The sequence below is a fragment of the Xyrauchen texanus genome, chromosome 43 (assembly GCF_025860055.1).
Source record: "Xyrauchen texanus isolate HMW12.3.18 chromosome 43, RBS_HiC_50CHRs, whole genome shotgun sequence".
In the NCBI taxonomy this organism is placed as follows: Eukaryota; Metazoa; Chordata; class Actinopteri; order Cypriniformes; family Catostomidae; genus Xyrauchen; species Xyrauchen texanus.
The window spans coordinates 11,085,652-11,104,762 of record NC_068318.1 but is presented as its reverse complement, the minus strand read 5'-3'; the positions used below and the strand labels follow the sequence as shown (position 1 = coordinate 11,104,762).

The 19,111-nt window shown below is 37.3% G+C and overlaps 1 protein-coding gene across 1 annotated transcript in view; it reads left to right on the top strand.

The window, feature by feature from the left end:
* The window catches only part of LOC127635624 (exosome RNA helicase MTR4), a 43,519-nt gene that overhangs the window by 23,451 nt on the left and 957 nt on the right, over window positions 1–19,111 (top strand). Inside the window, exons 15-26 of the mRNA XM_052115778.1 lie at window positions 1,393–1,518; window positions 4,728–4,878; window positions 5,316–5,488; window positions 6,321–6,389; window positions 6,510–6,638; window positions 8,512–8,622; window positions 9,935–10,123; window positions 12,186–12,349; window positions 14,340–14,445; window positions 16,628–16,684; window positions 17,305–17,467; window positions 18,926–19,030. Of these exons, the coding sequence (XP_051971738.1) occupies window positions 1,393–1,518; window positions 4,728–4,878; window positions 5,316–5,488; window positions 6,321–6,389; window positions 6,510–6,638; window positions 8,512–8,622; window positions 9,935–10,123; window positions 12,186–12,349; window positions 14,340–14,445; window positions 16,628–16,684; window positions 17,305–17,467; window positions 18,926–19,030 (1,543 nt within the window). The remainder of the gene's footprint in view (window positions 1–1,392; window positions 1,519–4,727; window positions 4,879–5,315; window positions 5,489–6,320; window positions 6,390–6,509; window positions 6,639–8,511; window positions 8,623–9,934; window positions 10,124–12,185; window positions 12,350–14,339; window positions 14,446–16,627; window positions 16,685–17,304; window positions 17,468–18,925; window positions 19,031–19,111) is intronic.

Genomic DNA, 19,111 nt, shown 5'->3' with positions numbered 1-19,111 from the left:
CAGTGACCCCTTCTCAAGGCATGTGCTACACAGCAATGATACTTAGGGAACAATCATATGTAATTTATCTGGAGAGAAGTGTAGCCTGTGAACCACTTTAAACAGATCAAGTTGTGCTTTGCATTGATTGAGCGATGATGACTATCGTCCAAACAGGCTTCTTATATCTCCTCTGAGATTTCCATCCCCAGTTTCCCTCCCCAGGCCATTCTGATGGAGTCTGTTGATGTAGCATCCAGATCTTGTAAAAGGCCATAGGATATAGACACTGCACGCTTTGTTTATGGCTTTAGTGCAGTTCAATTCTCCAGCAGTGTGTTCTGCCGTGCTGAATCGTTTTGCAACTGTATTTAAACTGAGGAAGACCAAATCCACCCTTTTGTTTTTAAGATAAAGCATACATGGTCAGAAAAATGCTAATGCATCAGTTAGTTCCGGTCTTTTTCATCTTTAAGCAGTATTCGAAGACCATGTCCACATTAATGCATTCTAGGTTAAAAAGAAGCATTGATTGATTTACCAATGTCTGCACCTCTCATTCACATTGGAACTGCAGTTTCCTCCACCGAAAACTGAATGCTCTCTATTACAGCATATTTTGTAAAGCAGCCACGTTAACAAATGGAAAACTGAGTTTTCAACAGAAAATGTATTCGTTTGGATGTGACATGAGAATATGGCTATTTAATATAACAGTGCTGGGTTGCTTTACTATTTGTGTCATACCACTTACTGCTGTCTGCCTGTGTATTACTGTGCAACATACAATTGTTGATCCTGCTTTGGGTTCATTTGGAGCTATTTTCACTAGCAAAGCAAAATAAGTTCAGTCATGAAACTACATGGAACAAGCTAAATTATCCTTAGACTTGTAATCTGTTAGCCAATCAACTAGGGTTCTCCCTTTGTCTCAAATTGGTCTTACTGCAGCACAGTAGAGGGTTTTCTAACTGAAACCCCCCTCCACCCCAGCATCACCTGTCTAGAACAGTTTTACATTATTATATTTCCAAAATAGCACCATTAAAGTAGAAAAGTTGTCTGTATGACTCTAATAATGACTTCTAAACTCATACAATAGCTTTGTTTGGCAGAGGATGAAATTTAAGTAGGTTTTCATTGCGAATCAGTCAAATGTATGAAAGTCAGGTCAATGGTTTAATGTCAGTTACACCAAACAGCATTTGGTTATCCCGTGTCTCATAACAGAACATAACATGACAAGTTTTTTGGGCTTTTTTTTACGGTCTTGTGGATTGAGTTGTGTGGTATGGTTAGCTAGCTCAATCTCACTCACACACATGCGCTTTACTTTGCTTATTTGTTGCGTCTTGTTCTTTGTTTTGGTGCCAACCCCTTCAGTAAATAAATTTCTTTTGCCCTTCACATTAGATCACCTCTGGAGAATACATCCAGATGTCAGGACGTGCTGGCAGAAGAGGAATGGACGAGAGAGGAATCGTCATATTCATGGTGGATGAGAAGATGAGCCCCGCTGTGGGCAAACAGTTACTGAAGGTAAAGCACTGAAGCACAGGCTGCGTCATACTTTAAAGCTTCTAAGCACTTTGTATATAATCATAATTCGAGTTTGAGAGCGTGACCATGCGTGGCTAAATCCTGAGAGGTTTGTTTATTTTAATATTTGCCTCCAAGGCGGGGTCCAAGATGTGGACATGGGGTGATTTCAAAGGAAAAAAATCCATACGTTTTCTTTTTTTTTTTTTCTTTTTTTTTTACGTTCCTGTAACAGATAAGCAACTATATTTTGCTTTAATCATAGTTCAGGATCCAAAATTAACTCTCGCCACGTGCTTTGGCTTTGGAAAACTGTTGCGAATATGACTTCAAAAAGTGTGATTTGTTGTTTTGTTTTTTTTCTGTGTTTAAAAAAATTCCAATTCGACATGGTATACAACTTAAAGCCATTCATGGTAGTGCGGACAAATTAAAATGAGAAATTCGAAAATTCCTAAAATGCACATTCGAATGCTAAAACTTCATTCAAATTTTGGATGTGTGCCAAGCACTGATAAATTCAGACCAATCATGTTCTTGCACTAACAAGGATAAACGCAGTACAACAAATATTGTTTAACAGAAAGCGAGGAAGAGGTTGAATTTATTAAAAAAAAAATCTTGACACTATCTAAAAAAAAAATAAAAAAAACAGTGCTCCTGCACGGATGCTGAATGATTAATAAACTGGTTGGTTGCAAAAGCATTCGGTGTGAACAACCGCACTGTAGATGGGAGGTTTTTGGCAATTGCATTTTGCTCTCTTATCAGCTTTTTTCAAATTAAGCAATGGGTTTTAAAACGTTTTGTTAGAAAAGTAGTTTGATTAAAAAAAATGTGCGTCTCGAGATCCTCGCTTCTGTTAGTGCGCTTTGTTGCATGCCCTCTTGTTTGAACAGCCCCTCATAGCCTGAGCCGCTTTACCTCCAGCCGAATAGCACTGCTATGTGGGAATATTATTACTGTTCATTTAACTGTAATGAAGAAAAAACACTGTGGGGTGACCGTTATTATGCTTGTGAGATTAGTCAAAACAGTTGAGAATATGAACAAATTAAAACTTATACATTTACTTGTTTATTCTATGCACATTAGTTTAAAATGGAATGCTCTTTTTTTTTTTTTTTTTAACAGTCAAGAATGTTCTTTGCGATATTTAACATTGTGCTGTATGGTTTATATGTATTCATTGTGTAATATTTAAGGTAAAAATTCTAATTTAGTTTCCCTGCTCAGTTGACAATTCGTAGATTGATTTAATTTCTTTCCCGAAACATGTGGCTCTGTGGCAAAGTGAAAAGAATTATTATTTTGGCAGTTCCATTTAGTTGTGTGCAGAAATCACACCCTTAGCTTTATTCTCAGATAGGATAACCTATTTTAACATCGAAAATATTACACTCTTAAAGGTGCACTCAGTAACTTATGTTCGTGTCATATTGGACTTGGTGACACCTAGTGGTGTGGATGCAGCATCATTCAAAAGCGATAGTTTTTATTACAGATTGAAGTTGTAGAAATTCTCACAATCAGCTATGATTAAATTAGACCAAGAGTGAAAGTGTTCAGTAACAAGACAGTCACTGAGATTAAGCAAGTAGATTTCAGCTGAGCATGGGATTCTGAGATGGCAGCCCCAACGAGGGTGCCCCTGCCCCATGTAGAATAAAATAAACTGACTAGAGTCCTCATCTCATGTGAGTGGTCATGATTTTATACATGTTTCAAAATTACAATTTATTTTGGTGTAAAACATTTTTAATGGGGAAAACATTACAGAGTGCACCTTTTAAATAGCTTTCAGTGAATTTAAGCACCCACACGATTAGTTTAGGTGACTACCAACACACTCTGACGTACAAACCCACTGATCCTAAACACCTTAACACCCTCTAAGCCTTGGAACCCTCTATAATGGGACTGCCCCATGCATTTATTCATGAATACACTCTTCAACGTCTATAAGAGCTCTTGTTAAAATCTATAATCTCTAGCGTTCTCTCACGCCTGCCTACCAGGATTTATCCTTGTTGATGCCTGATTTTCCCCCCTCCCATCCAGGCTTGCATTGCCACATCTCCTCTCTGCTTGGGGTTTATTAAAGTCTTGCTCAACGTCCTCCCGACTGAATTGGAATTGTAGTTTATCTTGGTTGTTTTGTATAGTGTCCAAGAGAATACCGGGAACGCCATGTCACTAAAATGAATTGGCTGGCACGTCAAGTGACGTCTTCTCATTTTTCTCCTCTGACCCTTCGTGGGCTTGTACTCTGTGTTGCAATACCTGTTGATTAATAGACAGAGCACTGAATTTGTGTGGATTGCTTGCTCTTAACATAGTTGTGGTCAGTTGTTTTCATGTGTTTAAAAAAGGCTTCAGTGGCTGATGTTTTTATTATTTGTGTAAATTGTTGGGAAAGTGATGTTCATCTAAATGTGGTAGAACAAGCTTTCAAGTGCACATTCTAGTTGCCAAGATAGTAAAAAAGTATAAAGACGACAATCTGTCTTTTGCATAAGGCTGAGCAATATTTGGGATATTCACAATATGTTTGCTATGTTTGTATTTTGATGCCAATATCAAATTAAGATATTAATGCACTTTTATTTTGACCGCTGCTTAGAGGAACAGTACACCCCAAAAATTTGAATTCTCTTATCTACTCTCCCTCATGCCATCACAGATGTGTATGACTTTCTTTCTTCTGTAGAACAAAGATTTTTAGAAGAATATCTCAGCTCTGTAGGTCCATGTAATACAAGTGAACGGTGACAACTTGTAAGCTCCAAAAAGCTCAAAGTCAGCATAAAAGACTCCAGTGGTTCAATCCATGTCTTCTGAAGCGATCTAATCAGTTTTGGGTGAGAACAGACCAAAATAAAACTCCTTTTTCACTTTAAATCTTTACATCAGCATGTTTCTTGGCAATCATGATTTTAAGCTCGTTTACGCTTCCTAGCATCATCTAGTGCTCTGCGCATGCGTCAAACACTAGGAAGTGTAATTGAGCTTGAAATCATGATCGTGGCAAGATGTACAGTGAAAAAGGAGATATATTTTGGTCTGTTTTCACCCAAAGCTGATGTCACTTCTGTCTTTCTGAAGAAGTGGCTGTCAGTGAATTGTTTGATTTGTACCATACACTTACAGATTTTTGTTGTTCCTTTCTGTGGCACACCTTTCTTGATTTTATTTCTTTGTACGTTTAGGGTTCTGCTGATCCTTTGAACAGTGCATTCCATCTGACATACAACATGGTGTTGAATCTGCTGCGTGTGGAGGAGATCAACCCGGAGTACATGCTGGAGAAATCCTTCTACCAGTTCCAGCACTACAGAGCCGTGCCAGGCGTCCTGGAGAGTAAGAACTGGAACCGTTCTCATTTAGTTAAAGCAATAGTTGAACCAAAAATTCTGTTATTTATTAGCTCACCGTCATGTGATTTCGAACCCATAAGTCTATCTTCTGTGCAACACAAAAGGAGAACGTTTGACACACTCGCAGCACTTTTCTTTTTTCCTCAAGGAAAGCATAAAGTGATCCGGAACTGTAGGATAAAAAAGGACCATAAACCTAAATCACATGACTTGTGCGCTACATTCCACTGCTTCTTGTTCTCACACGTCTCGTAACCAAACGTAACACACCCATTGAACGATCCCTTTAAAATTGCTATTTTTATTTTTTTAATCATTAGTTCGGCAGCATGGCATGTAGCTTTGGGATCTTTTTGCCATCTTTTTGATCTTTCTCTCTCTCCCCCATCTTTTTTAATTTTCTTTCTGTGTTTCTCCCAGAGATGAAAAAGATGGAGGAGGAGTACAATTCCATTCGAATTCCTAATGAAGAGAGCGTGGTGACCTACTACAAGATCCGCCAGCAGCTGGCCAAACTAGGCAAAGAGATTGAGGATTATATTCACAAACCGAGATACTGCCTTCCTTTCATGCAGCCAGGCAGACTAGTCAGGGTAAATTACTTTTATGCAAATACAGGTCATGTTTAATCTAGATTAAGCCACAAATAGTTTTGTTAAAAGGTGTAGTCCAGGGGCAGGCTCAGGGCAGAAATGCCCCTTAAAGTGACAAATACAGCAGCTATTTAAATATTATCCAACATTTGATATGTTTCGTGTTATTCTGTTCTAGGCCTATTATTGTAATTATGGGTTTAAAGCCTCTACAGACACCATAGTAAAATGTTAACTGTCCAATATCTATTCAGTGTCTCAGAGGCGAATGCTCTTGAATGTGCTGCTAATATGAAGTGATTTTATATATATATATATATATATATATATATATATATATATATATATCACACACACACACACAAGCTGTTTTTAAGGCTTATTTTTGTGTGTGTATATGTGATACACACACAAAAAATAAGCCTTAAAAACACGAGCTTGTGAAAAAAAAAAACAACTCTAAAACTTAAGTGCACTACTGCACATAACCTGCATTTAACCTACACTTAATGTACAAAAATTAAATGTCTTCTCTGTCTCTTTCTTCTGTGCTTGTTTCTTTACTAATCCAGCCACTGTGAGAACTTGGCAGTCCTATACTGCAGATGTTGTTAAAATTTATAGGACACATTTCTTGCTATGTGTCACACATTTGTAAGTCACATTGGATAAAAGCATCTGCTAAATGTAAATTTAAAACTTGTAATGGCTATTACATTAAAATAAAACTACAGTATAGTCATCACTGCACATTTTGGTTAAACCAAAGCATCACTGAAGGTCCCAAGGCATCAACTGAAATTCACTCTCTTGGCTTGTCGCTTGCTTCCAGGTAAAAAAAGAAGATTTGGATTTTGGTTGGGGAGTAGCTGTCAATTTCTCAAAGAAATCAAATGTCAAGGTATCATTGGAATTTTTTTTATTTTTGTGTTTACTTCTGATTTTTATTTTATTACACCACAATTTCAATTAATGAAGTACTCAACTGAAATGTATATTAAAAATATGTTATTTTTTATAGGCTGGCACTGGTGAGCTTGATCCTTTGTATGTGGTTGAAGTTCTGGTCAACTGCAGTAAAGACAGTTTGAAGAATGCGGCCACAGAGGTAGCCAAACCCGCAGGCCCAGGAGAAAAGGGCGAGATGCAGGTGAGACAAGTTTGCCTCCCCTATCATTGGCGGGTGAATTGAGAAATTACTTGCTGTTTATAATTCTTACATGTCATTAAAGCATACATACACATCTCTTCCTTTCTTCTGTTGAACACAAATTGAGATTTTTAGGAGAAATTTTCAGCTCTGTAGGTCCATACAATGCAAGTGAATGGTGATCAAAACATTGAAGCTGCAAAAAGCACATACATGAAGCATAAAAGTAATCCACACAAATCCAGTGGTTTAATCCATGTCTTCAAGAGGTAACTGAATTGATTTTGGCTGAAAACAGATCAAATTTAACTACTTTTCCCCTTTCCATCTTGCCATGCTCGATTACACTCCCTAGTGCATGACGCATGCACAGAGGGCTTGATGGCGCTAGGAAGTTTAATCGAGCTAGATGTCATTATCGCCACGGAGACTGCTGACAAGAAGTGAAAAAGGAGCTTAATTTTGGGCTGTTGTCACCCAATATCAACTAGATTGCTTTAGATGGATTATATCACTGGAGTCTTATTAATTGCTTTTATGCTGCATTTATTTATGCAGTCATTAACATGCAATCATTCACATGCATTGTATGGACCTACAGAGTGGAGATATTTGTCTAAAAATCTTATTTGTGTTTAGCAAAAGAAAGTCTATTATAAAACTATTCCTTTTAATATAACCATAAACGGCATAGGCCTAATAAATATATATATTTATATGTATACACACACACACGGAACATGGAAAAACATTCTCCATCAGCTGAATTTTAAACAGATTGCATTTGGCTGAAGCTTAGACTACTGGCACATATTACATTCTCCAAGCTTAATCTCCTGTAGAGAAATTTGTCTTCTATGCCACACATGCAGCACAAAAGCACATTGATTCAGCTGTTATGACAGTGTTTGCCACTTTCTCCTCTCCTGACCTCTATCCCAAAGCGTTAAGGGATATAGATGGAGCTCCAGTGGTTCAAGGCTGGATGACTTTAGCTGAAGCCTCTTGTTTTTCTTCCTCATCTCTGTGGACTCTTAAACTCCTGCTTTATATCTCCTGCTGTAATGCTCAGTGTGTGACTGATCCACAGGCTTCTCATTATGCTTTTGGTCATATATGGCCATGACTAGCCCTGGGCTATGTGTTTAATATTGAATATTCACAATATATTAGATTATTTTTGTAAAATAAGTAATGTTGTAAATATTAAAATTATGAATAGCATGCGCTTTTTATTTGCACATTAAGTTTCCTAAAGACTGTCAAAAGTTTCACAATGTTTCCTTGTCTTGTGATGAGTATGAGAACCTTTAGACAAAGATAATTTAATAACGTATCAGTAGTAAAAACTGCATTTAGAGTCCGTCCGTCAATCAGTTCACACTATATCAATAAATTGGTTCAAAACTCATTTGTGTCCAACATAAACCAAAATGGCAATATTTTATTTTGAAGTAAAAATACATGTGGGTAAATATTGCTGTTTATTACTACATATTCTATTGTTTCATATAAATGAAAAAGATTAAACAATATTTCTGGTGTTCGTTTAATGAAAAACAGAAGAAATGAACAAGATTTAAATTAAACCCAAGATTCAAGAAATTCACATAATTGTTAATGTAATTTATTGGTGATTAATGTGATTTTGCAAATATTTTATGCTAAATACAGTAATGTACTTTTTTGAATGAATATCTGATTGGAAAATATTACACACTTCAGCTATTTAAGAGCAAATATATAAATACTGAGATGTATATTGACTATTCTATTTTAGTTGTTCTGTATTGCCCAGGCCTTGCCATGATGTGAATTTCTTCATGCAAATATATAAAAATCCTCCAATCAGATCTGTTTGGTTGTTGATCAGGTTGTTCCTGTGATGTTGCATCTCGTTACCTCCATCAGCTCTGTCCGTCTGTACATCCCTAAAGACCTGCGACCATACGACAACAGACAGAGCATGCTCAAATCCATACAGGTCAGCATACACAAATGCACACACACACACACAGTGGTTTGTTTGTTTTTTTTTTTTTCATGTCTGACGATTAAACGTATTAATTTTGTATGATTAATTACATAAAACATATCACATAAAAAAAAATTAACAGTTAAACATGCCCCCGACCTGTACGTAAATTCCATAAGGACTGCTTGGTTTACCACCTTGATGCAGTAGGGGGCAATCAGCACGTCAGCTGTACAGGCAACACGACGCATCAAACCAGTGAGCGAGAAGTTCATCCTTCCACAGACATGCTTTTGCGCTCAGAGGAGTCTCCAGACGTGTTTCAAAATATGTTTAACTTGGTACATAGTCCTAAAATACCAACATATAATAGTCCATAGACCAACAAGTAAAAATGGAGCAGTGGGAAGTAGGCCTGTAAGAGGCTTATGTTCAGTTATGTGAATCAAAACAAACAATATTTTGACTTGGACACTTTTTGAATTGTCTAAATGCTTACATTGTCTGTTGCCGCAGTATGTGATGTTAGTATTTAAATTTTAATATTTAAGAATTATTTTAATTATTCAAATGTACTTCTATTTGGGGGTCTTTCGCAGTAAATATATGCGATTCATTTTATTTATTTGCACATCGTGTAATTAATTAGATTAAAAAAAAAATTAAATAATAATAATTATGTAGCTTATACTGTGCACAGTGCACAGTATTTCTCTTCGAAAATCAGTATGACCTAATGTGAATTCAGGTAAATTGAGGCCACTTTTTAACATGTGATATGACTGCCCACAAATGGTTCAATTTAACTGAATTCGCTCTGCTATATTTGTTGAAAAATGCAGTAACCTGTGTACATTGCATTGGACTCTGTATTTGTTCCATTTCCTGTGTAATGTATGAAACGACTATCGAAAGTAAAAAAAACATTTACCAAAAAATTCATTAAAAAGCCCCTAGACAACACTAGCTGTAATAAACATGCAATGTAGCGAGGTCATTTGACTGCACTGTAGCAAGTTATGGTTTGAAACTTTTAATGTTGCTTATTGCAAACTATTCAACTATTATAGTAGGCAGTATACTTGTTGCATTCCAAGCTAAATCTTGTTAATCTTGAACCCTTGACAATTCATTTACACTTCACCTACTTAATCTCAATTAATACGAATGCTATTCTCTAGGTGTGGCCACTCAACTCTTTTTTTTTTTTTTTTTTTTTTTCTGTTTGACTCTTAATGAAAGGTGTTTAATGATAGCCGTATAATTGTTCAAAAGGTTTTAAAGATAAATGCTGACAATTGCTCTGGTGTCTGGTTCCCAGGAGGTGCAGAAGCGTTTCCCAGATGGTGTTCCGCTGCTGGATCCCATAGATGACATGGGAATCAAGGATCCAGGGCTAAAGAAGGTTGTTCAGAAGGTGGAGGCATTCGAGCACAGGATGTACACACACCCCCTGCACAGCGATCCCAATCTGGAGGTCGTCTACACCCTGTGTGAAAAGAAAGCACTGGTGAGCTCCATCTCTCTCAGCTTTAAACCTGACTCATTTTGGGTGTCATGCTTAAAGGGATTGTTCACAGCATCACCATCATGGTGTTTCAAATCCCTGTGACTTACCTAAGCAGAATACAAAATGAAATTTGAGTAAATGGGTGAACTAGGCCTTTAAGAATGTGTTAGAACATGCAAAAGTCACAGCGGAATTGTGTAGTTCATGATTTACAATTCAATTATATACTTGAGTCAGTTTGATATTTTGGTTTTCTGTTTTTAATTAATTTGCAGTTATCAGAAATCTGGTTTTTGCTGTGTCAATATGTGGTATGGATTGTAAATTGATGTAAAACAAAAAATTTTTAAGCTTTTTAGCATAAGGCTGCAACAACAAAATGTGGAAAAAAATTAAGGGCTCTGAATACTTTCTGAATGCACTGAAAATGTCATTTATTTTCATATATGTATTTTGCTGTTCAGCACAGGAGTCACAAATGTCATATGAAATATGGCTCTGTTGTTTAGTGCACTTGATGGGGTGGGTGGCGTTTCCTTCAACTGAAATCTTGTATGTCCACTCGGACCAAACAAAGGTGGGAAACTGGCTTGAGAATGAGTGAATAATAGGTGCTCAGATCAAAAACAACAATGAAACTCTGATTAGGGCCTCATAGTTGCTCGTATTGTGCAATGGTATTAAGGGGATAAGCAGTTTGTTTAATGCGGTCCCTGCAGTCATGTACGTGGGTTATATTTATCTTTCAGTGTGTGTAATGGAATGAAATGGGTGAGATTCAAAATGGTTATTGGGCTGTCCCTCCAAACCAGATTAGACCCTAACACGAGTCCTGTACTACAAAGTTAATCTCTTGCAACTAACCCAGAACTAAACCTTCATGACAACCCATAATTATCATAACTAATACAATAAGACTCAATACTGTACCAAATTGTTCATCATATGAAAGTAAACAAAATTGTTCTTTAAACTTAACAGTGAAATTTACTATTGGTTTCCAACTGGCTTTTAAATGTCTCTGTAGCCAATAATTCACAGCACAAAACAACGTTTATCCACATTGAGAGTGAACTCGTTTTTCAGGGCTACAGACTGAGACTAAATTGGTTGCAAATGTGAAAAACATTATTGCGAAAATAAATGTAATCTAGTCTCCTTTGGCTAATTTAGTCAGATATCTTGAGGCGGCGTTATTAAGTTAAACCTTTAGAATACCCCAGTTGTTGTTTTTTTTGCACTGCTTTGTGCCCTATCTGTTGCATTGAGGTCACTGCATGTTATCAACACAGCGCTATCCATGATATCTGATTCACAATCAAATTCATGCTTCTGAATCACCATCTAACCATCTGTAAATTGGCAACTTAAAAACAGCCATTTTACTTTTTTTTTTTTTACAATCTTTTTATTATAAGTCTAGTGCCCTGAATTGAATAATTTGGATCTTATTATTAATTTGCCTAAATTAGCTAGCTTCTACCAAGTGACAGGTGAATTTGCAGCAAATTACTGTCGAATTTTATTAGATGTACAAACTTTGACTCAAAACATGGGAAGCATTGATGAGCCTTGAAATTATGTGATCAGAAATAGCTGTGAACAGCTGAAATCCACCTCTGGTTTGCATCAGAGTTCTGTTGGTGAGCTGTGTGATACGTGGATGTGCGGTTATTACTAAAAAGTGTCAGACCGCTAGATGGCACCATTGTAATAAGGTGTTATAATTCAGTGATGTTATTATGAATAATGATAGTTATGTATTTCAATAAAGAGAACAAAAGCCAATATAATATTTTTTTCATTAGTGTATTTTTACAAATTAAATTTGATTGTGGGAACCTCAAAGGACATTTTGTAAACAGAGCATGCAACAGGTGTTCAGAATAACGCTATTTTGATGTTTCTTCCTGGAACGTGCTTTTTAGAAATGTACATTCTGTGAAGTTTACATTATATCAAAATGTGTGTTGTGCGAATTGCATTATAGCACATCTTATTGTAAAAGTAATATGTATATTCATGTCTGTTCTCATGGGTGAGATGCTTGTGTGTGTTTCAGATTGCAGGCAACATTAAAACGGCAAAGCGTGAATTGAAGAGAGCTCGTACTGTGCTACAGATGGATGAGCTGAAGTGCAGGAAGCGCGTGCTGAGGCGCCTGGGATTTGCCACTTCCTCTGATGTCATCGAGGTGAAAGGCCGTGTGGCCTGTGAGATCAGCAGGTAGAGCTACCCAAGGAAAGCACATGTTGCAGTTCTGTAGCAGTACGGTGTTCTGTCTCTTTTAAAATCCAACTCTACTTCAGCGAAAAACCTTGTTCAAGATGATAATTCAATTTTAACACAATGCATATACAGTTGAAGTCAGGAGTTTACATACACTTAGGTTGAAGTCATTAAAAAAAATGTTTAACCAATCCACAGATTTAATATTAGCAAACTATAGTTTTGGTAAGTAATTTAAGAAATCTACTTTGTGAATGACACACATCATTTTTCCAACAATTGTTTACAGACAGATTGTTTCACTTTTAATTGACTATAATCACAATTCCAGTGGGTCAGAAGTTTACATTCACCAAGTTAACTGTGCCTTTAAGCAGCTTGGAAAATTCTAGAAAATTATGTCAAGCCTTTAGACAATTATCCAATTAGCTTCTGATAGGATGTGTACTGAATTGGAGGTGTACCTGTGGATGTATTTTAAGACCTACCTTCAAACTCTGTGCGCTTTGCTTGACATCATGGGAAAATCAAAAGAAATCAGCCAAGACCTCAATGTTTTATTTTTTTTGGACAAATCTGATTCATCTTTGGGAGCAATTTCCAAACGGCACCACTTTCATCTGTACAAACTATAGTACGCAAGTATAAACACAATGGGACCACTCAGCCATTATACCGCTCATGAAGGAAACCCATACTGTCTCCTAGAGATGAATTGCAAAAGTGCAAATCAATCCCAGAACAACAGCAAAGCACCCTGTGAAGATGCTGGGGAAACAGGTAGACAAGTATCTATATCCACAGTAAAACAAGTCCTATATCCACATAACCTGAAAGGCTGCTCAGCAAGGAAGAAGCAACTGCTCCGAAACTGCCATTAAAAAAAAAAAAAAACTACAGTTACAGTTTGCAAGTGCATATGGGACAATGATCTTACTTTTTGGAGAAATGTACTCTGGTCTAATGAAACAAAAATTGAACTGTTTGGCCATAATGACCATCGTTATGTGAGGAAAAAGGGTGAGGCATGCAAGCTGAAGAACACCATCCCATCCGTGATGCATTGGGGTGGTACCATCATGATGTGGGAGTGCTTTGCTGCAGGAGGGACTGGTGCACTTTACAAAATATGTTAATTATATAATCATAAGGAAAATTTATATGAATATATTGAAGCAAGACATCAGACAGGAAGTTAAAGCTTGGTTGCAAATGGGTCTTCCAAGTAGACAAATACCCCATCCCTCAAGTTGTGGCAAAATGGCTTAAGAACAACAAAGTATAGGTATTGGAGTGGCCATCACAAAGCCCTGACCTCAATTTGATAAAAAAATTTGTGGACTGAACTGAAAAAGTGTGTACGAGCAAGGAGGCCTTAAAACCTGACTCGGTTACACCAGTTCTGTCTGGAGGAATGAGCCAAAATTCCAGCAACTTATTGTGAGAAGCTCGTGGAATGCTACCCAAAATGTTTGACCCAAGTTAAACAATTTAAAGGCAGCAATACCAAATACTAACAAAGTGTATGTAAGCTTCTGACCCACTGGGAATGTGATGAAAGAAATAAAAGCTGAAATAAATCATTCTCTATTATTCTAACATTTCACATTCTTAAAATAAAGTAGCAATTCTAACTGACCTAAGACAGGCAATGTTTCCTAAGATTAAATGTCAGGAATTGTGAAAAACTGAGTTTAAATGTAGTTGGTGTATGTAAACTTCTGATTTCTGGAATGAAAATTGTCATTTGAGGGTCAATCTAGGTTAAATAAGGTCAATTACTATTTTTTATTTTTTTTGGTTCAACTATTCCTTTAGCATGAGGTGCTAAAACTTCTGCACTTTTACATAATGTAGAGCTCTCGGAAAAATTTAACAAGTACCAAATGCATTTAAATGCAATGCAATTTAGCCACAATTTGAATGCACTACTGCTTTCAAATGACCCTTGTTTTTAACACTAGTGGTTGTGCCTGTGTATTTTCAGTGCTGATGAGTTGCTGCTGACAGAGATGGTGTTTAATGGGCTGTTCAACGATCTGACGGCAGAACAGGCCACCGCACTCCTCAGCTGCTTTGTCTTCCAGGAAAATGTAAGGCCAAAACGTCATCATGCACATGCAGTAAATTGTTTGGGATGTAAATAACAAGCGATGTCAATGGGTTATGACTGTTATGGCCCTGAATACCATGTTTTGATTGGCTTAGAATTGTCATGAAAGCTGGGTATGTGTTGTTCAGTGTGTAGGCCTGGTTTCTGTTTGAGACTTGTGAAGAACGTGCCACACGATGATGATGATTATTATTATTATTATTATTATTATTATTTGTAACTTCGCTAGCACTTCTCATGTGCTAATCCACAAGGCATCTCTAGTTTGAAAGTGACTGAATTCTTGCAGAAGTAGGAACAAGATATCCATTGTGTGAAGAAGGCCCTGATTTCTCAGGCTCTGTCTGTGTCCGTGTTTATCACAGTTGAGCTTAAGTGACCAAACAAGAGTGTGTGTGGTAGGACAGCTGTTTGCTTTAGTCAGCTGTCAGTTTAGAGTTCTTCCACCTGTCAGAAACTGGTGTGAAAAGAGTGTCCCACGAAAGTTGGCAGAGAGGGATTTAACGCATATGTGGTACTTTTGCCATTGAACTAGGTAAATGAGCGTCACTCTGGGCCATATCCCCAGCGAAGATTCCTTGTCCAAAATCATTCAAACTTGGACTTTCAAACGAGGCATGTGGTTTGTGCAATGATATTTTCATGTCATTAGTGAGGTTGCATGGAAAAATTGAGAAATTATCATTTTGATTTTAAAACCAATCTGTCATCAGTAGAAGGGCTTGGCAGTATGGCGGTATATAGTTCTGAAACTTACAGTATATTTTTTAAAATACAATGATGTCTTATGTCAAAATATCAAGGAAAATTTGATTCTTAAAGCTTTAGGATGCAAAATGTGACTCGTGCATCAAATTCCAAGTGCTCTGAAGGCAAATAGGTTTGGGTGAGAATTTAGCTAAATTACCTTTAGCGTTTTATTTTTAACCTTCCGAGACCGGAGCGTGACTGCTGTGTGCATTTTCCATTTCCCTTTTTGATTTGTAACTAGTAGCACCTAATAAATATGCAAATAATAATATTCTAGAGCTAATAGTTTTCCTAAATTTATGTCTACATGTTTGGACATTGAGACTAAATTGTGACATTTTAAACAATTCCAAGTCTATAGAAATCTTTTTTTTTTTTTTTTATCAAATTGTTTGTTTCCAGGAGTGTTGGTTGTTTGTGTTTGAGATGTTACAGACATTACAGCTGATTTTCTGCTGCTTTGGAAAAATGTCTATAGGGAAAAGCACAAATAAAAAAAACTATAAAATAAAAAAATATATATATTGCAAAAGCATTTTACCAGTCATGAATTAGCATAAAATAATTCTGATTCAAAGTAATGGCCAGCATCATCCAATCAGCCAACCATGTAAAATAAAATTATACTATAAATTATAAATCGAAGTACTGATTGTTCCATGTCTGCCAAACAGTGGTCCAAACATAATCTGCATCCTGAAACTGAACTTTTGATCAGATTTTTGGAGTGAATGCACTCAGCTGCATGGGAAATCTATAGGATGCTCCCTTATTAGTGTATGACTTAACTTCCAGTGTGCTGTTTGACTGCACTGGGTTCGGAACTGCACCTTATTTTGATCCTAACTCGATATGAAGCCTCAGAAAGCAACAATGTTTTTTTTCTCAATGTTAAAATCAACAATATATATATAGGATTTCTAATGGAAAAGCTAGTTTTGTTGGGGTTTCAGTGCCATGTTTTTTTTGTCACATGACTTGGTCCGTCGAAAGTTTAACCCTCTACTGACAGCACAGAGTGTTCTGAACTGAGGTTTAAATGTGCGTTGCATATAGCAACGCCAAAACACGGTGTATGTGTAGAAGGAGGTGGGGTCGCACTAGAGTATATACAGCGTTACGGTTACCACCCTCCCATTCAACATTGATTTGGTGTAAAGTCTGTGGTATAATTTTTAATGTTACAAAACAAACCGTTTATTTGAGGTCATCCACTTTGATTTGGTGTTCATGATCTATATTAAAGCCTCCCCATAAGCCTGGCAGATCTGTTCATGTCAGGGTCTGATTGTGCTTTACACGAGTTAGAAAGTTAATTCTGCACCATGATGGCTTATATCCAGGGCGCTACACCAAGGTGTCCAATTGCTATTTATACTCTGACTATGTGCTGTTTCTCCCTCCATCCACAGGCCAATGAGATGCCTAAACTGACCGAGCAACTGGCCGGACCACTGCGACAGATGCAGGTAGAGTGTTCGGAGTGGAGAAAGTCTTAACATTACAAGCTCAGTATCACATGCACTATTTACCAAATAATGCCTAAACTCCTTTCACTGCTTACATTCACAGATTACCCTGATAGGTCAGTCTGATCCTGGAAAGACGCACTTGTTAATCTTGCGTTGTTGTTTGAGTTTACTATGTTTGAAGATTTCCTGTGTCGGGACATGTAGGTCAGATCGGTGGCCTCATTTTAGAGTTCAACCACTCTGACAATAAACTGTTGATAGATTGAGTGTGCAAAATCTATTACTTAATAATATGTAGAAGTTTTTGTTTGATACTAGTTTAAGTAATTTAAGGGTCAACTGGCTCATTTCATGCCAGTTTTGCCATCAATGATGAGATGTTCAAAAAGCAGTGATGTTTGACATCATTGCAAGCATCTTTATGTGCAATATCGAATTGTGCGCGGTGTGAGAGCTACTGCAGAGGGGAAACTTTTCGGCAAATATGGACTTCACCTGAACTTTAATAAAAGTACAAGTTGCTTTAGATAAAGAAATGTCAGCTAAATGACAATTTACCTATTAGTAGAATCGTGACAATGGATCCCATTTATTAACAAACATGAATGTAATTTTAGGAATGTGCCAAGCGTATTGCTAAGGTGTCTGCAGAGGCCAAGCTGGACGTGGATGAGGACACATATCTGAACCAGTTCCGCCCGCACCTGATGGATGTTGTGTACACCTGGGCCAACGGCTCATCATTCTCCCAGATATGCAAGATGACAGATGTGTTTGAAGGTACTAGCTCCTTCAGAACACTGCATTTTCTGCATTATGGTTCAATATTTTTCTGATAAGGCAGGGTGATAAATCAAATAATGTATACATAATTGTGTTGGTGTGATATCAAGTAACAGAGAAGATCATAGAGAGCAAATTTTATTTGGTCAAGTATGCTTTCTAGACTGCAAGTCGTCTTGTTTCATGGCCCTTCATTGTCTTCAAGAATGTACGTTAAGGTAAAGCATATATGTATCTTCAGAATGCACAACATGTCGAACCTTGACGGGTATGGGCTACAACAGCAGAAGACCACGTTGGGTTCCACTTTTGTCAGCCAAGAACAGAGAGCTGAGGCTGCAGTGGGCACAGGATTGGACTGTAAAAAAACAGACTGGTCTGATGAATCTCAATTTCTGCTGAGGTACACAGATGGTAGGCCCACTAAAGCCTCAGCTTTTGGACCAATGAGATCTTGCAGTGGGAGTGGCTACCCTGCATGATGTTACAGAAACAGACATGAAGCGATCAACAAAATGTCTTGTTACTTGTCATGGCTGTTTAAAGGACAAAATAGCTTGTATCGCATTGGGCCTGGTTAGGACACGTGTTAGTACTACTATTTACTATTTCATATTTTTATATAAACATTATTTCCCAGAAATGAACAAATGTAGGAATCCATTTGTGAGCAAGAGCTCAGAATCCTAGATAATGTTGTGGCTGTTCATTCTTCAGTACAATATGAGGCATGATGAAAAGTGAAATGTTTTTACATGTGTTCTCCCAGAGGTCTGAGTTCTGAGATTTGGCTCTGTCCGCAGCATGACGTGAGTCTTGAAACACGGATCTCATGTCTTGCTGTCAAGAAAATCCCCCATCTGTCCATGCTTCAGCTTTTGAGAGAGCTTTTGGCTCTGTTCATGTGCATTAGTAAATGGCAAAGAACTAATGATAAATTGCAGTGAAGGAGGGCTATTTTATGAAACATTTGGAAGTTCCCCTGTTCTCTCTTTCTCTTCTTCCCCCTTTCACCCTGCACTGATTGTATGTTGAATTGGTATCTTAGGAGAGCTTAAAATATCATGCCAGGTAAATCCTTTTGCCAATAAACTGTTCTTATAGAAATGGACATCAAAACTACAGCTCTGTTCCGAAACCTAGTGAGCTGCTTTACTGCCTACATGAGTAGCTGACTTTTACACAAATATTGGCTAAAATATTGTGTTTTTAGGTATTGAATGGAGTTCTTTTATTATCAAAATATCTCTTAGTTCGCCACCTTGGAATTATTTTTGCTGCCTCCATAGTTTGCTGCTCACTAGTGTTTTGGAACATATGCAACCAGATTATGCATTTTACAAAGTGCTGAAAATTACAATATGTGGTTGGTATGTAGTGAGTAAGATTGAGTTGCAGATATGTTATCAGTCTACAGAGAAGACTAACCTCACTTTACCCCTCTCACTCTTTCAGGCAGTATTATCCGCTGCATGCGAAGATTGGAGGAGCTTTTGAGACAGATGTGCCAGGCGGCCAAGGCCATTGGAAATACAGAGCTGGAGAACAAGTTTGCAATGGGTAGGACATCCCGTAGACTGATGGCATGACTCATTCAACTAAATAGAGACTTGTGCAGAGAGTATCCAATTTATTGTGTGC